The 22,485-nt window shown below is 48.3% G+C and overlaps 1 protein-coding gene across 2 annotated transcripts in view; it reads right to left on the reverse strand.

The window, feature by feature from the left end:
• Window positions 1-22,485, reverse strand: part of STX18 (syntaxin 18) — a 117,859-nt gene that overhangs the window by 16,204 nt on the left and 79,170 nt on the right. For both annotated transcript variants that reach the window (XM_082728539.1, XM_082728540.1), the window contains exons 3-6: window positions 19,842-19,957; window positions 18,075-18,152; window positions 17,844-17,910; window positions 6,121-6,236 (exon numbers count right to left, since the gene is read on the reverse strand). In XM_082728539.1, coding sequence (XP_082584665.1) covers window positions 6,121-6,236; window positions 17,844-17,910; window positions 18,075-18,152; window positions 19,842-19,957 — 377 coding nt within the window. The remainder of the gene's footprint in view (window positions 1-6,120; window positions 6,237-17,843; window positions 17,911-18,074; window positions 18,153-19,841; window positions 19,958-22,485) is intronic.

Consider the following 22,485-nt stretch of genomic DNA (forward strand, 5'->3'; position numbering starts at 1 on the left):
GGCCCCGCACTCCTGCCCTTTCCATGCACCGTACTGCCAACATCACATTCCACTCCACGCTTTCTGGCCTCTGCATATTTACACACACTGTTCCCTCTGTCTAGAATCATTTCCATTTTAGGTCCAGACTCAATTCTTAGGGCATTTCCTCCTGAAGCCCCTCTGGGGGATCTCTGTTCTTCCCACCAGTGGCTTCTCTTAAGGCATTGCTCACGTTCTCAGGGGCTGGAATCTTGTCCTTCCCATCAATTGTGAGCTCCCTGAGGGCAGGAACCATGGCTCACTGGAGAAGTGTAGGAAGTATTCACAACAACCAGACCCATCTTAACGCTAGGGGAAACCAGTGTAAGGAAACAAACTGTAGACGGGAACAGGAAGGTGGCGCCTGAGCAGCTCAGTCGGTTGAGTGTCTGACTCTTGATTTCAGCTTATCATGATTTCAGGGTCACAAGATCAAGTCCCTATTGGGCTCTGCTCTCAGTGGGGAGTCTGCTTCAGATTTTCTTTCCCTCTGCTCCTCCCCTATTTCCAGGTCGATTGTTCTGAAATAAATAAAATCTTAAAAAAACAAAAAACAGGGCCATGCAGACCTCATTCTGGCATAGTAAGAATATGGAAGGTGGCCTAACATCTGATGAGGACAGAAGGGCTGCATGACCACAGAGCTGCTTGATACCGGGGATTGTGTGAAAAGTAACCAAGCCAGCGGCTTTTTTTAAATATTTTTTATTTATTTATTTGACACAGCGAGAGAGAACAAGCAGGCAGAGAGGCAGGCAGAGAGAGAGGAGGAAGCAGGTTCCCTACTGAGCAGAGAGCGCAATGCGGGGCTTGATCCCAGGACCCTAAGACCATGACCTGAGCCAAAGGCAGAGGTATTTTTTTTTTTAAAGATTTGATTTATTTATTTGACAGCGATCACAAGTAGGCAGAGAGGCAGGCATAGAGAGAGGGGGAAGCAGGCTCCCTGCTGAGCAGAGAGCTGAGCAGACATCCCAGAACTCTGAGATCATGACCTGAGCTGAAGGCAGAGGCTTAACCCACTGGGCCACCCGGGTGCCCCAAACTAGTGGCTTTTGTAAAAAAAACAGGAGTGTGGCAAGCTCTGCCCAAAACTATACCACCTAGTCCTCTCCTGAAGTATTTTTTGTCAAAGTTATAGCTCATGTTTCAAAAGAGGAATGAAAAATAGAACAGCTAAGCTGAAGGATTCCACATAGCCCAGATTTAAGTCCTGCAAATTGTAGACACGCTTAGCACAAAGTCAATGGGCAGATGCATAAGCCCGCAGGGGGAGCAGTTAGGGCTGGAGGCACAAGACTGACCGCCACCATCAAGGTCGGGATGAACGAAATGTCAAAGGCCCCCAGACAACGGGGCAGCAGCTCAGAGGTGGCTGTAGGCTTCTCCCCTCCCTCACAAATTCCCGGGTGAGCACACACAGGCCTGGGGCTCTGCATGGCGCAGCCCCATGACTCCCAAGTGTCTCCAGCCCTGAGGCTTCCCCTGAGCTCTAGGCTCAGTTTCCACCTGAAAATCCATCAGATGTTCCAGGCTTAGCATGCGCAGACAAGAATTCTGGTGCTGCCCCGCCTGCTCCTCCCAGCCCTGCTGCCAGACTCTGCTTCCTCCTGCCCTCCTCCTGGCCATCCATCAGGCTGCTAGAGCCCCAAGCCCTGGTGCTCCGTCCCTCTGCCTCTCCCATCTCCCATCTCACCTACTCACTCATCTGCAGATCCAAAGTATGGCTGGAGTTGGGAGCGATTCTCTCGACCACCACCTCCATCACCACTGCTGCCTCACATGTGACACTGTCACCCGGCGCCCAGACAGCAACAGATCCGGACGAGCCCCCTGCTGCCACTTCTTCCTCACATGGCTCCATCCCATGCAGCAGTCGGAGAGGCTTGGACTACAGTCTGATCTGCCACTCTCAGCCTGAAAGCCTCCATGGGCTTCTGGCCACACACAGAATGAAAGGCAAACCTTGACCACAGCCCGCACGGCCTGCAGGCTCAGGCCCCAGGCTCCGTCCTGTCTGTCCCTGTGCTGTCCGCATTAGGGCCTCCGCCTGCAGACTGTGCACGCATGTTTCCACGTGCCAAGCTCATTTCCCCGGACACCTCTTCGCTGGCTGGATCTTCTGCCTGGAGAAATTTTACCTTCGCCACATCCCCTGTTGCATCATGCTTCACTTTCTTGCACTTCACAGACACCGTGTTTTGTCAAAGTGAAGGTCTGTGGTAACCCTGAGTCAAGCAAGTCTATGGGCGCCATTTTTCCAACAGCATTTGCTCACTTCATTTCTATGGGTCTATCAGTGTGGGGTATACTGCCGTTTAAATAACATAAATTCTTCTCATCCACAAACTTGGGATGCTTTTCCATTTATTTGGGTCATCTTTAATTTCTTTCAACAGTATTTTGTAATTTTCAAAATATAAGTTTTATACTTTGGTTGAACTTATTCCCCAAGTACTTTACTCTTTTTGGTGCTCTAAGGGAACAGTTGCTTTTTAAGTTCTACAGCTCTACAAACCAACCTAAGACAGGTGATTTGTGGAACACCGACTGCACAGGCCAGACACTGCCAGGCCCTTCATATGCGAGCCCACGTGATACAACAAACCATGGCCACATGGTGCCACAAGAAAGCTTAGACTGAGGGTTTACATAACTTGTCCAGGGTCACAGCTCAGGACAGAGGCCAGTCTGACCGCAAAGTCGCTTCCGTGACCCCCTGCTGCAGCCCTGTTTCTGCTCTTCCCTTACAGACCCACAAACAGGAAACAGATGAAGGTGGGATACACAATGGTAATAGCTTTCTTTTGGGAAAAAAACCAACAACATGTACTATTTAAAAATCTGTTATATATGCAAGAATCTGTACAGACAGGAAATTGTGTACATTTTTAATATTCAGATTTTACTAGTCCTTGGGATGCCATGTACCTAAGGGAAAGGGGACTACATAACAAGCATCACTGAATGACTTGAAGGAAAGGGTGGTCTGTGCAGTTGCGGGGACAGTGAGGCTGAGCCAGCAGAAGCAGGCAGGTGCCAGGGTGCAGGGGAAAAGGCAGGAGAGGACTGGCCACAGGGCATCTCAGAGACATCCTAGGACCAAGAAATTGTGGCGGTGGCGGGGAGTGTCTCAAGATGCAAGGAGAGCAGTAAGCAAAGGCAACACCAGTGACAACTTCCTACCATCCCCAGGCTCCTAAAAAGTCGGTATCATCACCCTCATTTTAAAAATGGGGGAACTGGTGCTCAGAAGTGCCAGGAGGTGTTAGAGCTGGAACCATGACAGCCTCAGAAGAGACACAATTCATACCATCCTGTCTCCTATGCGGGGCTCCTGAGCTAAATTGGAGAGCGTGCCCTTAGTATCTGGAGTGCTGGTTGCGTCAGGAGAGAACCTCATGATTATAAAACAACAAGTACTGACTTTAAGATGAGAATATAAACCGTGAGGAAGAGGGTTCTTTCAACCTGACGGGGTATTTCGTATTGCCCAGAGGCATGAGGGTCCTTCTACATGAGGAAACACTTCCATAGTAACTAAAAGCAATCGGCACTCCTGACCACCTTCCTGCTGCCTCTCGTGGTTTTCAGTGATGGATTGTTTCAAAGATTTATTAAGCGCCTCCTGTGTCAGGCGCTCTTGTGGGTGCCAGGGATAGAGCAGTGAAAAAACACAGAACTTTCCTGTCCTCGTAGAACCTACATTTTAGCAGGAGAGACAGATCATAAAGAACATAAATGAGTAAGACAAACAGGACGGCAGCACAGGCCAGGGAGAAGGATAAAGCAGGGAAGGTGGGAAGTGCTGGGAGGCCTCAGACCTTCATGTGCCCTTTACTCACCCTCATTCCGGGGGATCCTAGCCTGACACAGGGGATCGATGCTGCCGACAGACCTGCCCCCTGACCTCCAGACTCCCTACTCAACTCCCAACTCCCTACTCAATACCTCTGCCAGGCATCTCAAAATTAACATGCCTGACCCTGAGTTCCAGATCAAACCGATCTCCTGCATCGCAGTGAAGGCCAGCAAGCTTCATCCTTGTTCAAACCACCATAACCTTCCTTGGCCCCTCCTCCTTGCCTGTCCCATAGACAGAAGTGAATGCTGTGGCTCTACTTCGACGTATCCAGAATTCCAGCACTTTCCCCTGCTCCCCTGCTACCATGTGTGTCGTGCTTGTCTCTGGGGGACTTCAGCAGCCTCTTCACTGTCGCCATTTCCCTTCTTCAACAGAGCCACCTATGGGGCCCCATTCTAACACAGTGGCTATGACAGTGCTGGCCTCCCCATGGCTTCCCACCTCCTTCAGAGTAAAAGCTGTAGTCCTCAAGCAGCTGGTGCCCTGGCCTGTCCTTGCTTGCTGTCCCTCTGCCTCGCTCTCCAGCCTCCAGGCTGCTCATCCACCCTGCCAGGCGTGCCTCTGATGTGCTTTCTCCAGCCTGTGACAATCTTGCTCAGAGAGACACAGGCCTCACTCCTCGCTGCCCCTGGATCTCTACTGAACTCTCAAGCTCTCCGACCTCTCAGATGGGCCTAATCTCTCCTATGACTGGGACCCTCTATCGCACAGCACGTACAATGACGGTACACTACACTGGTGTGATTATGCCATTAACTTGTTTCCTGCTGGACTGTAAGCACAGGGGCCTTGTATTCTACTCAAGACTATCCCCAGCACCCAGCACAGTGGCCGGCACAGCAGCACTCGTGTGGGCTCTGGGCTCAGCAAGGGCAGACAGCTGGCCTCAGCTGGGTCCCAAGGATCTGTATGGGCTTCTCCCCACTCTCATCAGCCCTAACACCATTTCTCAAATGAATGAGTGATGGAATGAGTGTGCTGTGTGTGGCATGAGTAAATTTAGACATGTTATCACCATATGCTGTCTCGTGAAAAGCTGGGCCCCATTAGTTCATGAGTGATGCTGTGGTTTTTCTTTTATAGGGAACAGTGAAGATAGGACATGTGCAAGGCCTCTGGCCTATGGGATCAAGACAGCCCCCAGAGAGGATAGGCTTGGGGTGTATATAGTGTAACCCAGGTGCTGCCCCTTTCTTGGTTTTGACTTTGTTCAGGTTACATAATCTCTTCAAAGCTCGATTTCCTCACACATAAAATGACGACAGCACTACCTCACAAGACCCAATGAGACTCAATCTGTTGACGGCCCAGCATGAACCCAGCACAGTGGAGGGCTCTCTGGATGCTGGTCTCCCCACCGCTCCCCACGGACACTGTTTCCAACCACAGAAAGCACCGCTGGCATCTTTCAGGTAATCATTCCCACACTGCATTCTGAATTCCCTCTCTTGTACAACACAGGGAGAAAATCAGATGGAGAGGCAGTGCAGATCTATGTACCAATCCTGAGTCCACCATTTATGAGCTTTTAAGTTTGCCAGCCTCTCCCAGCCTCTCAGAAGGCTCACCTCAAAAACTGGTCCACAAAACCCATCCCCAAGGGCTGCTCTAAGGATGGTGGTGGGGACTGGAAGGATTCAGGGCAGTGTCTGGCGTCCAGGAGACGCGCTGGAAATAATAGCCACTGTGATTAACACGGACGAGAAGACTGAGGAAGACGGCCGGGCCCTGGGGCCTCAGCACGCCATCATCCTGAGATTCAGGCAAAGCAAAATCCCACCCCTGCTATGCTTCAGATACAGCAAACTAGGCACATGCTGCCTACACAGGGTGGCCACGCGGGGTCAGTGCTAAGAGGATGCTGAGATCGCAGGACAGGGCACCACATGGGGCAGGGGAGGCAGTGTCCCACCTTTCCTGGGGCTGGTGGGCAAGATTCCTTGAGCAAAGTGCTCTGGTTCAGAGTCCCCAGCCTCCACCATGGTGATGCACCACAAGTCAGGCCCTGTTCCTCTGCTGGTTCTGGGGTAACTGGAGGAACCATCCTGCCCAGCCCCAATAGGTATGAGCTCCTAGTGGGACAGAAAAAAACGCTGTCCTTCTGTGTTTCCTTTGCTTTATGCAAGTACAAACACCACAAGATGTCTGGGACAGTGTTCCCTTCTTTGCTTTGTATTTTTGCCAACACGTCGTAAGGAAGAGATACGAGGCAAGACTTGGGTTTCAGTTCATACCTGGGTATTCTTCAGTAGCAGGTTTTTCTTCAGACTCTTGTGAAGGATGCTGTGAACCTTTCTCAGAAGACGTGGATTCTCTCGTCTTTGTATTTGGCTCTGGTTCCAGCTTAGATCTAAACAGATAAACAGCAATCATATAATTTGCTGACACCAGACAACAGAGGGAATCACGTGTGACCTCTGCACATGTGTCCTGTGCCCTCTGTAGGAAAGCAGGGTTGCTAAGCAGCAGCTATCCCAACACACCTCCCGTGGGGCACTTACTACAAGGGACCGGGGCCACCGCCTGCAGGGAAGGCTGAGCACCCTAATCGAAGCTCGCAGGGGGAAGAATGCAGTCAGTAGGTGCTGACGGCAAGAACGCACGAACCCACCGCACATACCGACACCACACTCAACACGTGCGCGGTGAAGCCTGACTGCTCAACAAATCCAGGACGTGATTGTTTCACACCAGTGCAAAAGTGTTGCTAAATACACACACACCCACACATCATGTAGTATATGTAAGTAGTATCTTAAATAAATTCACTACAAAAACTCAAGCGACTTTTCTCAGGAACCAAGGCCTCTGCACTCCTTCTATGCCTGTCCTATTTTCCACCTTCAGGGTGAGCCTCGATCTCCCCTCACTCAGAGAGGCCTACCCTGACTGTCCCATCTCAAGCAGGCTCCCCTATGTCCCACTGTGCCATAGCCCTTGTCTTCTTCATTGGCAGGCAGCATCTGGGATGACCTCGCTAGTTCCTTTGTTTATGGCCTGCCTAGCTCCACAAGAGGGCATGCTATCAGAGCAGGCTCCTGGGCTGTCGGCCATGGTCACCACGCAGCCCCAGGTCCCAGATGGGTGCCTGGCATTCAGTGTTTAATAAATACAGGTTGAATGAATGGATATCTTCTGACAGTCAGTAATTAGCTAGCAAGAGAAAAAAACCTGTTGATTATGAAACAACAAGCCTTGTAACAGATTTCCTGGGACCCACACAGCACTATAAAAATTATGGGTAGATTGCTAAAAAGATCTATGGTGAATTCCATATTACTAGCCAAGAAGACTACACATAAAAGGAACAATGTAAATATACGTAAGGATGATCTTGTTAATGCCAGCTAACATTCATGGAGGACTTATTATGTATTGGGCATTTTTCTAAGCACACTATATGGATACATTTTTTAAATGCCATACATCCCTATAGGGTAGGCAATGATCTGACCTTCTTCCAGAGGAGGAACCGAGGTATATGGAAGCAAGGAAACTCGCCCAGGTCAACCATTTCATAAATGGCTGGGCTGGGATGTGACTTAAGGAACCTGTGTCAGAGGCTGCTCGTAACAGCTGCTCTGTGGACAGCAGAGTCTACCCACCATGTTCCATGAATAGGGACTTCTGGTAGAATGAATCAGAAAACCGAGTCAAAGCCAGATAGGGACTTTACAAAATTTTAGAGCCCTTAATAATGCTAAACTATATTTTGAATTTCCAAAAAGGATCTTTCCCAAATAACCTGACTGCAGAGACCACTCTCATGGGGCTTTTGGAAAAAGACTAGTGTGCTAATAAGAAAGGCTGTTTAGGAAATGCTCTCCTACAACATTCCTAAAAAAATTTTCCAAAAGTAACTAACATCAACCTCCCTAAGCATCCAGCGATGGTGGCTGGGAAGCGTCAGTCTAAAGCTTAGTGCCTCAAAACAGCAATAATCATTTACTCTCCATCAGTGTTTCTGGGACCAGAAATTTGGGAGTGGCTTGGCCGGGCAGTTCTGACTGTGGGTCCTTTCTAAGGGTGCAGCCCGATGCCAGCTTGCCACATGCCAGCCTCATGTCGGGGGGCCTGCCAAGAAGGCTCCTTCACATAGCTTCCAAGTAGGTGACGGTGGGGAGCCTCGTTCTCTCATCAGGGGTCCATGGGAGCATCACTGTCTCCCCAGAGCAAGCAGTCTCTGAGACTGTGGCAGAAGCCTAGGCACCTTTTATAACAGCCCAGAAGTCATACGCTGTTATTTCTGCCCAGCTGTCATTTCTGCCCAACGCCATGGCCCAGGCAGTTACAATGGTCCCCTCAGGCTCAAGGGGAGGGGACACAGACCTCACACCTCCCTCCCAGTGGAGCAGCGACAAAACTGATTTTAATAAGACCATGTGGGATGGGATATGTTTAGATGCAGCCATATTTGGAAAATACATCTGCTACTCCAAGTATCACAAATACGGAGATACAGTTATAAGGATATTGATCACAGCACTATTTACGATAACAAAACAATGACTTAAATTGTTCACCAAAAAGTGCCAGGTTGATAGGGAGAAGATTCAAGGAAAGAGAAAACACCATTTGTAATAGCCAAAACAAAAGATAAAAGACTAGCAAGGACAACAAACATCACAGTATAGATTTAACAAGAAAAGCCCGAACCCATGTGTGAAAAGCTAAAAGATGTTCTTGAAAGATACAAAAATATCCTGTAACAAATGGAAAGAGACATATTCTTAGATGGGAAAAAGATATATAAAGAGGTCAGTTCTTGTGGAATTTAAGAAACACAACAGATGAAAATGGTGGGGGTAGAGAGAGGTAAACCATAAAACAGACTCTCAACAACAGAGGACAAACTGAGGGTTGTTGGAGGGGAGGTGGGTGGAGGATGGGCTAACCGGGGAACGGGGACTGAGGAGGGCACTTGTGGTGACCACTGGGTGCTGTCGAGATGTGATGAATCACTCAGTTCTACTCCTGAAAAAACAGGAGAAACCTAGATGCAGCTTCCAGTTGTCTTCTCCCGCTGAAATAGCACAGACGGCACCTAATTCTCCCAGCAACGGGAATGAATGCACATACAGAGTGCTGTCCCCACGGAAAGCTCCCTGGGGCCTTGGCATATGGCCTTTTCACTGGGAGTCAGTCATGCAGCTGGGAGCATCCAAATAGCTAGCCTTAGTTACTCAGTCTTCAGTTCCTCCAGCGGTCAAATGCAAATAGTCTGGTCCAAGGCCCGTCTCATAAATCACACTGTTGGCATAAACTCTCTGGTGTGACGGTCTGAGGCTCCAGGTGTGCAAAAACAATACACCCTCTCATTGCGCAGGATACACCAAGAGCTTGGAGATTATCTTCCAAACACTGGCCCACAGCCAGTTTCTTCACAAGGTGCAGAGTTGGGACACCCTAATGCTATGGAATAAACCTTCTCTGCACAACTTCTACTCCAAGTTTGCTAGAAGTTTTCATCATGAAGGCTTTATGATAACTTTGGGGTGTACTCTTGAGAAAGAAGTAACATTTTGCCAGAGCAGAAAGGATATGGTAGGCCCAGGGAAGCTAGGAATGGGGCCACTGAGTCACAGGATGGTCTCTGCACTCTGGAGAAGTATTGGCTATTTTAATAAAGAATTATTTTATACTTTCACAAGCCACGGATGGAGAGTTCCAGTTATGGCACACCTGTCCTCCAATATCTGTCATTTTTATTTGAGCCATTCTAATAAATATGAGATGGTATCTTGTTGGTTTTTTGTTTTGTTGTGAAACAATCACATGCAGAAAGATCTTCAGTATAATCTGAAGAACCCTTTCTCCTGAACCACCAAGAGTAACCTGCCAACCTGTCCCTTTCACCCCGAGTATCTTAGGGATTTCCTGAAAACAAGAGCATTCTTTGATACAACCAGAATACAACATAAGAATCACGAATCTTCATGTTGCTACACTACTTCCAGCCTTTCCCTGGACCCCATTCTATTTTGCCTAGTTGTCGCAATGATTCCCTTCCTGACCGAAAGATCCAGTTCAGAATCACAAAGGCATCTGGTTGTCATTTGTCTTCAGGCTCCTTTGGTTTAAACACTCCTATTCTCTCTCCCCAAGTTTCATGACCTTGATACATGGTGATGTGCCAGTTATCCTGTAAGACATCCCCTAATCTGAGTGTGTCTGATCTTCCTCACAGCTGGATTCAAGTTGTGCATCTTTGGCATAAAAAGTGATATTCTAGTTACGTTCTTTCTCAGTGCATTCCATCAGGCTGCCCATGGTTTCACTTTGAGCACCTGACTGAGGTGGTGGCTGCCAGGCTTCCGCACTGTGAGGTTATGCTTTCCCCCTTTGTGGTTAAGAAGTTAGGGGGGACGGAGCACTTTAATACTATACACTTTCCCCCTTTGTAGTTAAGAAGTTATGGGGGAGGGAGAGCTTTGATACTAAGCAATTATCAATTTCAAACCCTCAAAGTACTCACTTCTGTACTCCTATGTAGATGGACTCACGATGTCCTATTTTATTCAGTGGGTTATCATCTGCTACTATCTTTTACTTGATGCTCAAACTGTCTCTAATTTGGCCAGTGGAAACCCCTTCAAACTGGCTTGGTCCTCCCTCCATGTTCCCATCATCTTTTGAGCCCTTTCTTGCTGTCTGCTGCAACAAAATGGTCCAGGTTCATGTTCTACTTTCCCTGCCCCAGCCCCAGACTGAGCCGTTTCCACAAGGAGCCCTGGTTCCTGGAAGCTGAACCAGCTTCATAGAAGCCAAGATCTGAGTGCTAAGCAGGCTTATGGCTACTGGGGTATCCCTGCTTCCAGGCCTATTTGCATACCCACCCATACATACTCATTGACAACAATATTTATTTCTATTTCCACCTATGCAAACTGCACAGGAGTACACCCTGGTACCTTTCCTTCCAACCCAACACCGCAGGATTCATTCTGGCCTCTTCCCTTTCACTTCCCCAACTGTGTGAAACCTGGCTTCTATCATCCTTATATATTTACTTATTTGATAGGTACCCCTACATAACCAACCTGTCATCTCCACTGCCACTCTTACCCCCACAGGGGCACATCCCTATGCTTACTCTGGCTGTGACCAGCCTTGGGAGACTGTGCCCCTCCACCCCCACCCCTGCACTCACTCACCCAACTCTGCCCCACTCTACAGGGGCAGGACTCAACTGTTTAGGAAGAAGGGCTTAATTGACTTTTAAATAAAGGGCTCCTGTAATGTCTATAATCCTTTGTGTCGAGAGTATGCTAATGGGCCAGTTTTTAATTTAAAATGAATAAAAGACTGCAATGCAGTAGACAAAGTAGAGAGCATTTTTTTCCCCTAAGTGATAAAAACAGATCTCATTATACACAGAATGTCTACTGCAATCCTCAGGGAAATTACAAATTAACTAGTTGAAGGTACTTTGAAAAAAGCAATTTTTAAAAAGTCATCAGAAAGATCAGTTTATGCCCCATGATTTATTTAAACTGTCTCTAACTGAAGGCTGAGCATTTCATAGCTGCAGTCAACACGGTTTCCACCTGGCCAACATCTGCTTCCAGGTCCCTTATTTGAAAACCCTGAGATTCTATTTAAAATTTAGGAAGAGTAGAAAGAGAGAAAGAGGGAGAAATCAGGCTTCTCAGTTTTGAAACAAGAAGGTATGTGGAGGAAATTCTTTGCCTTATACACAAGTTAAAAGAAAAGTGATTAATATTCCTGAGTTAAGTACGGCTCTAACACTTCTTTTCTGCTCCCCATCAAGGCTCTCTGTAGAAAGAAGATATTTTTGGTACAGGGTATTAGATACCATCATTCCAGAAGTGGCTTTCCGACTCAGGTACCCACCCCAGCGTAGGCACTGTGCACACACAGAACAGGGAATGCCTCCCAGTGCTGGAAGTAAGCCGTCCTCACACCCACACGGGTGTCTACTGGGCATCCGGCCCCAACTGCCCAAAGTGTGGTCCACAGACCTGTGCCAGATGACGAATTGTTTGTTACTGGTCGGCTATGAGACAAGCACAAAAACCAAGAGCAAGAAACATTTATAGCAATTTGCCACTGCCACAAAATCAGAAACACGTCCACGGAACAGGGTACAGAGTTTAGATGAGACTCCTGTGGTGGGGTCGGCCACAGCATCGCCTGTGAACCTGACCTGTGCCGGGGAGTGCGCATCTGTGTACGATGGACAACAGACAACACATGACAAAAAAGCAGTCCCTCGCCTCGAAGGTCTGTTGTGAGCCAGGGGTCAGCACACTTTTTCTGGAAAGGGCCAGATGGTACATATTTTAGGCTTTGGAGAACATAGACGACCTCCATCTTGTATTCTTGGTTTCCTTTTTTGTTTTACGAACCTTTAAAAATGGAACAACAATGTTCAGCTTGAGGGCTGTACCATCACAAGAAAAGGCTGGACTTGGCCCAGACACAGTAGTGTGCTGATCCCCAGTTCCAGAGAGTGAGTGCAACCCAGTCATGGGTCGAGAAACAGGGCACATGCTTTCAGCTCTCGGATGAGTCAGATTTTAGGATGTCTAACACGGTGACTATAGTTCTAACACTATATTGTACAACTGAAACTTGCTAAGAGTAGAACTTAAACAATCTGACCCCCCCAAAAAAGAAAGACAGACAAATATGTGAGATGACAGGTATGCCCCTGGACGAGATGGACAGAAGCAGGAGCCATTCCACGACGTGCCTGTGTATCTAATCACCAAAGCGCACACTGTCAGCATCTTATGAGGTCACGTCACTTACACTTTGGTAAATCTGACATTTTTACAAGGGACAAAATCACTGCTATGGACCTCGTATCACATGGCATCACTTAGAGTTTTCCTCCATCTTTGTCATCATCCCTATCCCTCCCCCATAAAATTTACTTAGCTCTTAGTATGTGCAGGATCCTGGGTTAGGGGCTGGATTTTAAGAAGTAAAAGGCACAAGGCTGCCCTTGCCAAGCTTCCAATCTAATTGAGACGAAGGAACTGAATCATAAATAATAATACAAGTACACTCTGTAAGATCAAGTAAGCAGGGGAGAATATGAGTCACAAGAGCACCAGTGCCTTTTTTCAAAAAGGAGGAGGAAAAAAGGAATGTAGTGAAATCTTGATCTTTCGTACCAACTTAAGGGAGTAAATAATAAATGTAAGGTCAAGCACCCAACCACGGGATCAGGCAGTATTTCCTGAAGTATGCTTGCCCGAGATTCAGGAGTGAAGGACTCCACAGCGAACAGGGCTTAGGAAATCAAGGTACAGCAATGTACACTCAGTGTTCCTCAGGCTCATTTGACCAAGAAACTATCTTTAGAGTAACACTTACTTAGGTCACCAGAATCCCCTCAGGCACCTTAGGAAACTCTCACATTACCCTTCATTAGAATTAACAGTAGGATCTGCTAATATTCTGGAAATTAACTTTGAGCTACATGGGTAAATGCAGATGGTGCCTCATCCTTCCTCCGTAATGTTTCGTATCACCCAATGTAAGAAGTTCGGGCAGTGGGTCTGATCCTTCTCAAATCTCCCTTGAGTCAGGAGAAAATAGCCAAAAGTTCCCACTCTAAGGACATCATAGTACTAGTGAAAGTAAAGTGTTCAAATCTGGGCCTAAACCAGCACACTTTAAAGCCAGGTCATGGGTAGACACAGGATCAGATAATCCACCCCTGGGTAAGAAAGAAACAGAATTTAGAGAGACAGGCCTAACAGTGTAAGTCTGAATCTGTTCCGGGGCTCCTATCTAGCCTACTGTGCCTCCAGAGACAATCCTCTGAACTCGCAGAAATGAACATCGGAGGTTTGTTCTGGTTTCTAGACAGCCACCTTAAATCTCTTCCCCAAGAAAAAGCCAGTAATACAGGACCTGATTACTTTCTGAAAAGGGGAAATGTTTCTGATTAATTCAGATGGCTTTTAGAGTATATTCCTGGGAAGGCATGTGATAGTTAAATTATAACCAAAATATTAGTGCTTTAAGATGGTTAGGATGATAAAGGGCATATTTCAAACCTTTTTGGCAAGACAAGGTCACGTATACTGATGTTGTGTCCACAACCTTTTCAACTTATAGGCTCTGACTGTGTAGACCTGAGGAGCCAGGCATTAGTGACCATGCCTCACTCCTTCCCTCACTCAAGAACCATTAATTGAGCACCTACTTTGTGGCAGCCTCTGATCAAGGTGCTGGGAGAGCCAGAGATGAAAGACACAGTGTCTCTGCCTTCAAAGGGCTCAAGGTCTTAGCGCAAGAGAAAGAAGAGACACGAGACCACAGTGAAAGTTCTTACTGGCTGTCAGGTCCAGCTGAAGACAACCGGCAGCAGGTGCCACTGCCAACTCAGAGAGCTCAGCTGCTGGGGAATGGGAGAAAAAAGTCACACTTGACAATGGTGCTACCCTTCTAAGAAAACACAGAGAGAGAAAGAACAGCAGAAAGATCAGCTGAGACCACTTCTGGCTTAATGAGCAAAACATTTCACCCATTTTGGGATAAGCGCCCTTTGCTATGAGAGACCAGCATGTTATCATCACTGTATGAAACGAACACCGGCAGAGAGTATCTTTCACTCTACACTATGAAAGACTTCAAATAAACAGCCTGACAGTTCCCTCTCTACCAAATATGCTTTACTTCTGCCAAGAACAAAAGAAACATGAGAGTAGCAACTCTGCCCTAAAATGGGAGCACTCGGGTTTCTCCAATCTAGTTTAGGGGAATGATTTTTATCAATACCCATCACCAATCAAGACAAAACAGTACAAAGACAACCCACAAATCCAACTTGTGAACTTATCTTTGGGCAACCTGTCCTTCACTCACCCAGCAGCCCTCAGGGAACGGCTTCCCCAGACTGGGATGGGCATCGTGCTGCGTGATGGGCTCAGGGGTCTGAGCAGCTCTCCAGAAGCGTACATGTTACACCGACGTGACAGTGTGCAGGGAACCCACACAGAAAGGAGCCACCAGCAAGGCCCGCGGGGGCCAGGGAATCTTTACAGAGCAACCAACATCTTAACTGGGGCTGGAAGGATAAATAGGAGTTTGATGGCTGGAGGAATGGGGAAAAGAGGGGCAGAAAGTACAGGGATATGTGAAGGGCATTCTGGGCAGAGAAATGAGCAAGGACTAAGGCATGAGGGCTTCAAAGAACAAGGCTTCCTGAGGACACAAAGTTATGTAGGATCAGAGCAGAGATCCACAGGGACTGAGTGAGAAGCCAAGGCTGCTGTCTGACTGTAGTGGGCCTTGAATGTCATGCTATGAAGCTGAGCTTCTCTAAGACACAGGAAGTGAGGGAGTGGTAACACTCTATGTGTGTTTTAGGCCGTCGTCTTCTGGGATGAGGTGAGGAAAGAACAGGGAGGAAGCTGGACGGACTACATTGTGTGGGCCACATAGCTACTTCCCTCAAGGTCTTTTGCTCAAAGTAACTGGTATAGGCCAGCTATGCAGCAGGAGTCGAGCCTGTACTTGACTGTTGAAATGAGAACAACTCCCATCTGACTGATCTTAATTTGTCGAAACCTCTGTTGAGAACCAGGAAGTGAGGGGGCAGCAGCAAAAGCTTCTTCCCACTTTTACCTGGGGTACCTGCTAAGTCTCAAGGGTCAGGGTCCGCTTGGGTCAGGTAGCAGAAATGGATGCCTCTCCCACTGGTAGGTGGGGGGCCGAGTGACCACCACCCTGGGGAGGATGGCAAGTCACTGGTGGCCAGGCCCACCCTCCTCCTCCAGGACGGCTCTGTGCATCCCACCACTTGCTCTCCTCTCCAAGCTGGGGCTGCTTTCATCTTCTGTCATCACTTTCCCAGACCCTCCTCTTTCCATGTCCAGCACAAAGCCCATTGTTTGAGAAGTCGGCCACGTTACCCTGGCATTCAACCATGGTTCAGTTGTGTGATGCTGAATAAGGAGCCCACATTCTCTGGGCCTCGACGTCCTCAATAAAACCAGACACCAGTATTATCAGCAAGAGTAGTTGAGAGGATCTAATGGAACTGACATGCTAACAAGCACAGGGTGAATGCGCCATCGTAGGTAACAGCCCAAGCTAGTTACCACTCCGCACATCCCAGTACGTTTTGTTCTCATGACCCAGTAAGGTGGGGATCTTGAATTTTTCCATTTTACAAGGAAGGAAACTAAGGTGTAGAGAAGTCAAGTGATCTTGCCAAAGTCACACAGCTTCTCAGTGGCAGAGGCAGGCTGTCCAGCTTGACTGTGAGCTCTGAGACCTGACACTATGCTACTCCTTAGCTCCCTTTCCCCCTCCTGAACTTGGTAATGGGCAAACTGTGACATATCCTGATTCAGTGGGCTAATTTCTCATGTTTCCATAGCAACCCAGTCTGACTCTAAGCTTCTAGAGGGCGGAGATTCTATCTCTTTCTCTCTCTGCATATCCTTATCACCTTGCTATAATGAATAGTAACTACTTGCTGGTCGATGACTTGGATCATCTACTCACTATCCCCACAGATACTTCTGTCTGTTGGCATTACAATTTCAAATCTGCCTCACCAGTGCACAGAAGAGTTAACACAGCAGGCCTGAGACTGCCCTCCTGGGCAAGGCCTATGTGCAGGCTCAGCCCTGGGCCGGTGTCTGGGAACTGGGGCTTTGGGAGGGTTCCCATAGCCCTAACTGCTGAGGGGTTCCCTGTGCCTGAACTGCTGTATGGACAGTGTGGTGTTTGCAGAAACATCTGCCTTCCTGCTGCGAGTCTGGAATTTGGGCGTGTGCCAACCAGGAAAGGCCTCTGTAAACAGCCCCCAGTGAGATCCCTGGCCGGTGAGTTTCCAGTGAGCTTCCCCAGCGGGCATTTCTCACGAGTTGTCACAAGCCTCATGCTGTGTGACTCCACTGAAGGGGACTCTTGGAAGCCCACTCCCAGTTTCCTCTACACATCACCTGTTCCCTTTGCCATTTGCTCTGCACCTCTTCACTGTGACAAATCCCAGCCACAAGTTCCGCAAGTCCTCCTAGCACGCCCCCTAACCCAGGACCATACTGAGGGTCTCGGCATAACCAGAATTAAGAAAATTTGTCCCCACGCAGTATGTTCTGTTACCTTCTCCAAGTATGCCCTAAAATAGTTCAAGGCCAGTTTAGAAGTGGTCAAGAGTTGAAGCTGGGACTTAGCACTGCCTGCTCACTTTAAGACTCCTAGCTCAGGCTGGGTGACCAGCTGCAAGGGAAGCAGCTTCGAGTCCCTGTGCTCTAGAAGCTGGCATGCACCCCTTTGGGGAGGACAGGCTGGGGAACAGACCCATGCCACAGGAGATACTAAAGGCTAGCACTGATGCTTCCTAGCTTTGTGGCCTTGCGCAAGTCATTTAACCCCCTGGGGGCTTTAACTCCTCACTTGCATAAGGGGGTTCCTAAGAGCACGTGGCATCAAGTGCTCTGTTAGAAGGGAGGTGCGCACTGATGACCTAGGGAATGCCTCACAGGGGCGCACTGGCTGCTGGGCTCCCGCCTCAGGAAAGGGCTTCGAGAGAGCAAGGAGAGGCACCGGGACAAAGAGAAAGACATACGATGGCTAAAAAATGTACCAGCCACACAGGACTGTTACCACAAGATGGGCCAGAGCATGGATTCTGAATGAACAAACAGCCTGGGCTCAAAGGACGGTTCTGCCACTTCCTGGCTGTGGGACCTTGGGTGAGTTACCCAGCTTCACCAGTGGCAGCCTTCCCCTCTGGAAAATGAGGATAAGAATGGTACCTGCCCCACGGGGCAGGTGGTGCGGAGTGAAATCACGAATCTAGGACACTGCCTGACACAACAGTCAGGGCTCCGTAAGCACTAGTTATAGCATTTAGTGAAGATATCCAAGCACTGTATGTTGCAAAGCATAAGGATTCTACAAACATAAGAGTTGCTATCACAACTATCATTAATTAAGGAACCCCAGCCGAGACAATACTTACAGTCTTTTCTTATCCACCACTCGTTTAACTCGGATGGCTCTCTGTTCTGAGTAAAGTTTACATACTCCTGTTGTAGGGAAAACACCAGAACAGAGACCATTTAAAACCATTTCGCAGGTAAAGGTGTCATTAAGTATAAGGAGACACTACAGTCTTCGGCTAGCACAGCTAAATTTTGCATCACGTCTATGGTGAAATGCCACATTCAACCTTTAAGATAAAATGAAATACTTTTTAAGTAATCTTCAACGAAATCCAGAACCGCGCTCCTGTGCTCCTTCACTTGCTGGGAGTGTATCTCCTTGTGGGCTGGAAGAGAAAAGGACAGCAGTCAGGTCTCTGCACTCGACTACACAGGGAACAATTCATCAGCTTCCTCAGAACAGTTTCTGTATGGAAAGTGTTTGCAAAAATACAGCGATAAGAAAAGTCTGCATCAAGTGACATTACATTTTTAGAAGAGGAAGATTTATTGGGCTTCGCAAGAATAAAAGATTTGGAAAAACTACAGTCAAAGAATTTATGGTTTACTACAACACGCAGGGATGGTACCTGACGTGCCCCACTTCTTGAGAGCTGACCCCATTTGTAATACCAGCATCCAATGCTCAAGCTGACCTTCAAGTAACATGTTTAAATCGCACTCAAGCCCCACACTACCCCACCTGTCTGGGCTGTTTTCAGTCTAGAACATTCTGTCTTCGCCCCTCAGCCACTCCCATTCCAAACCTTCCTTCTCCACAAAACCCTCCTTGACTCTCCTAGCTATAAGGATGCCTGGCTTCTGCGAACTATCATGTCTGCTTCAGGTCTGTGTCATTTATTTTGGTAGGACAGCTCTCATTTCCTGAGACTGAGTGCCTCCCACATGCAGGTGCTCCGCAGAGACGTGACACATATGACTGCTAAAGCAAAAGGCAAGCTGGAGGCCAAGTTTTTACACACAGAGAAGCTAACCAGGTTCAGAGTCAATAAGAAGCCCATGGTTTGGTACTTAGTTGCTGGTTTATTCATAATCATGTACTTCTAGATTATTTCAATGAATGTTTAGGCCCTTAAGGGTAGGAGACATGAATCATGTTTTTACTATTGGGCTGCTTAACCTGAGATTCATTCACATGAGCGACTATACACAAAATTCTGTGAGGATGTGTGTTTCTCTGGCAAGAACGTCCATAGCTTTCATCAGACTCTGAGTGGCCCATCAGGGCTATGATGGAGGCTTCCTAATAGAAATCGACGTCAAGAATTCAGCAACCTCTGGCCACTTTGAGCTCTGTGCTATTTAATGGAACCTGCCTCAGCACATCACAGAAGGGCCAAGGAAGATACACGACTAGGGAGGCTGTCTCACTGCCCCCGTGAGAATGAAACATCAGTGAAGACGACGTGCTACTGAGAACCCAGGAGCCAGCCACAGTGCTAAGCATGTGCTGAACTCAACTGGATTCTCCTAACAACCCCAAGAGATACACCCTAGAACTGTCTCCACTACAGACAAACCAAGATGCACAACAACAGAGTGCCTTGCCCAAAGCTGTGTGGGTAGAAGGTGGTGGAGCTGGGGCAGGGGTGCACCAAACCAAAGCACCCACGGCTCCAGCGCCCTCCTCTTCAGCGTGACAGTCTGCTCTGGAAGTTTCCTACTCCAAGTAGAGAGCTGAGAATGCCCTCTTGGGTCCCTGTCCACACGCCATTGACCACTGACCCCCTAAATGCCCCACAGAGCACAGGGGCGCGCAGAAGCTGTCCACTCTGGCCCTTAGGAGATGTCTGTGAGTGGAGAGGTCCTCCTCACCTCCCTCCTCCCACTGTTTAACCTGAATCACGGCCTTTTCATTACTTTCATGGCTGATCAAGAAAAGAGGAATTTTAAAGTTTTGAAACCTAAACCTGAACAATAACACTGGAGAGCCCTTAGCTGGGCACGCCCTGTGAATACTGGCTGAGGCTTCACAAAGTCCCGGCGGGCGGACTGTACCACTCAGAGCACCTCACCTTGAGTTCTCAGCTGCTGAATCGCTTCAGAGCAGGTCCTCATGAACGTCTGAGCGTCCTGGTCTATCTGGTCTCGTTCTGTGTCTGTCATCCTTCCATATTCAGACATGATGTGGCTAATAAAAAAAAAAGTGGGGCGGGGGACAAAATTTTGAAGCAGCCACAAATGACCACAGATGTTGTCTGGATGGGTTGTGAAGGGAAGAGAAAGCTTCCCTATCAACATGACATTAAGCCGAGGCTGGGTGAAGACGAACTGGCCAAGCCAGGAGATGGGGGTGCGTTCTACATAGTGGAGGTGATGGACACGGAGGCCGTGAGTGGGCAGTGGGGCTGGGCATGGCGGCATGGGCCTGAGCGGGAGTGTGGGCTTCGGCTCCAAGAGCCACAGGGCCGCCAGTGAAATGTCCCATGCCACACGAGGACAGGAGAACACCCTGCGAGCCACAGGGAGAATCACGGGGGCTGCTATCGGGAGCCTTGAGACATGTGTGGGAAGCTGATTCAGGCTGCCATTTTTTCCACGTTGACTAGCAATCCTCACGACCCACAATAAAAGAGCTTTTGGAAACATTTCATTTCCCTGATGTTAAGTTAGAAAACGTGAGCTAGGGAGGGTGCTCACCTACACGAACGCAGCACTGTGAAGCTCAAGATACTAGGTTTAGAGTGCCTGCTCCTCTTCCTGACAGGTAGGCAGGTGTGGCAGCACTGTTATTAACAGTGATTCTAATGAGCCTAATTAAACACAATGGACGTTGTAATGGGAATTTAAAATCACAAAATATCAAGTTAAAAGGGACCTCAGAAAAGGTACAGACTCAACTCATTCTGTTTCAATCTACTAGCCCTGCCAGCCACTCATCCTCCCTGAGAATAAAACACAAAGTACCAACTCAACATGTGACCTACTTCCTGATACTCACGCTCCTACCCTGCACCCCAACCACACGGCTGCTCAGCTGCCCACGATTGGCCACACCCACTCCTGACCCTGCTGCAGCCTGGAATGCCATCCAGCAGCTGTTCTTCCAACAGATGTCAACACGCTTCCACCGCATTCGGATCTCAGACCACAGCCAGCTTCCCTGACCACGCCCTGCACTCTCCCCCTGCACAGACCACTGTCACTGATTCCTCAGTGCCTGTGCCAGACAGCACATTACTGTGACTGAGATCCAAAGGCCCCTTCCACCCTGCTTTGTGATACAGGGTCTAGGGCACTCCTCTACTGCCGTCTGTCCCTCGCTCTGCCTCATTCTCCTTCCAGCACTTACCACTCCCTGAAATATGGATGTTGGATCTCCTCCCAGGAGCACGTAAGCTGCAGGAGAGCAGGGATTCTGTCATTTTCCCTTTGTTTCCCCAAACCGAAAATGCTGTCCAGCACACAGCAGGGTCCTAATAGTAGCTGAGCTTGTCGCTTCCACCAGACACTACTCTCAATGCCTGGTACGTATTTCATGGACTCATTTAATCCTTGCAATTCATCCACTCATTTACCTCTATACTAAACCCCCATACGGCAGGCACCGTGGCAGGGACTGGGGGTCCACAATTGGAACAAGGCTTATTTCTGATCCCCGCAGAGGGCAGGTACCAAACCATGGGGGTGTTGACATAGAATCAAGGAGCACAAGGAACTGTGGGGGACAGTGTTGGTCTGCGAGTGGACGGGGGACCAGGGGGTGAGAGGTCAGTGCATGCAGGGGACAAGGGACAGTGGGAAAAGACCTACTACAAATGCCCACCTGCAGGTCACTGTTGGAATGACCATACAATGCATGGGCCACACGAGGATCGTCCAGAGTGTGAAAGGGAAAACGGGAGTGCACCAGGTGCTCCCCGCACACTGGACAGCTGGACCATGGCATTCTCAGGGCTTTGCATCACTGCAAGGGGCAGCATGCTACCTGTGCACAGTCAGCGTCTCCACACTGAACATCTAGTGCAAGTCTGCTCTAGTTTTCAAGGGAATGTAAATGCTATTGTGATAAATATACATTTCTTTAAAATTGTACTGAAGCTACAACAGCTATTTCTCCAGTATTAATAGGTTTCCCCCAAATCCAACAATCATACAAATACTCCATTATCAACTGTAGAGGAGCCCACGAGGTACAGAAGCTGGGGACGGCTGGCATAGCCACTGGAGGACCTCAGAAAGTCTGCATTTTCCATGGGGCTAGCCTGGGGGTAGATGGAAGCAGAACCTGGGTGGTGTTGGGTGCAGGCATGGTGTATCTGAGGAAGCTGTCTTTAGCAACAAGGACTGGCTGGCTGAGAAGGGAAAGAGGAGAGACGAAGGTCCAGAGCACGGCAGGCAAAGGTGTGGAAGGATAGACGTTCAGGCATCAGGTCAAGGATAGCACAGGAAGTTTAGGACATGACAGATGAAGAGATGGAGCAACTTGAAAGAGAGTTCAAACTCTCATTTTTCTGTGAGGATTTAAAAACAGCACCAGCTGTATAATGGGCCTTTGAAACACATTCATCAAAAGTAATGAAGCCCTGCCTATGACATAGCCCCAAATTAACTATCACAAAAACAGAATTATTACTGTTTTGAAAAGGTTAACTATCTGGCAAATAAATTCCAAAAAATATATTCTCATCGGACATGCATACAGAAATTCATCAAACT

This window comes from Mustela nivalis, assembly GCF_964662115.1.
Source record: "Mustela nivalis genome assembly, chromosome: 4".
Lineage (NCBI taxonomy): Eukaryota > Metazoa > Chordata > Mammalia > Carnivora > Mustelidae > Mustela > Mustela nivalis.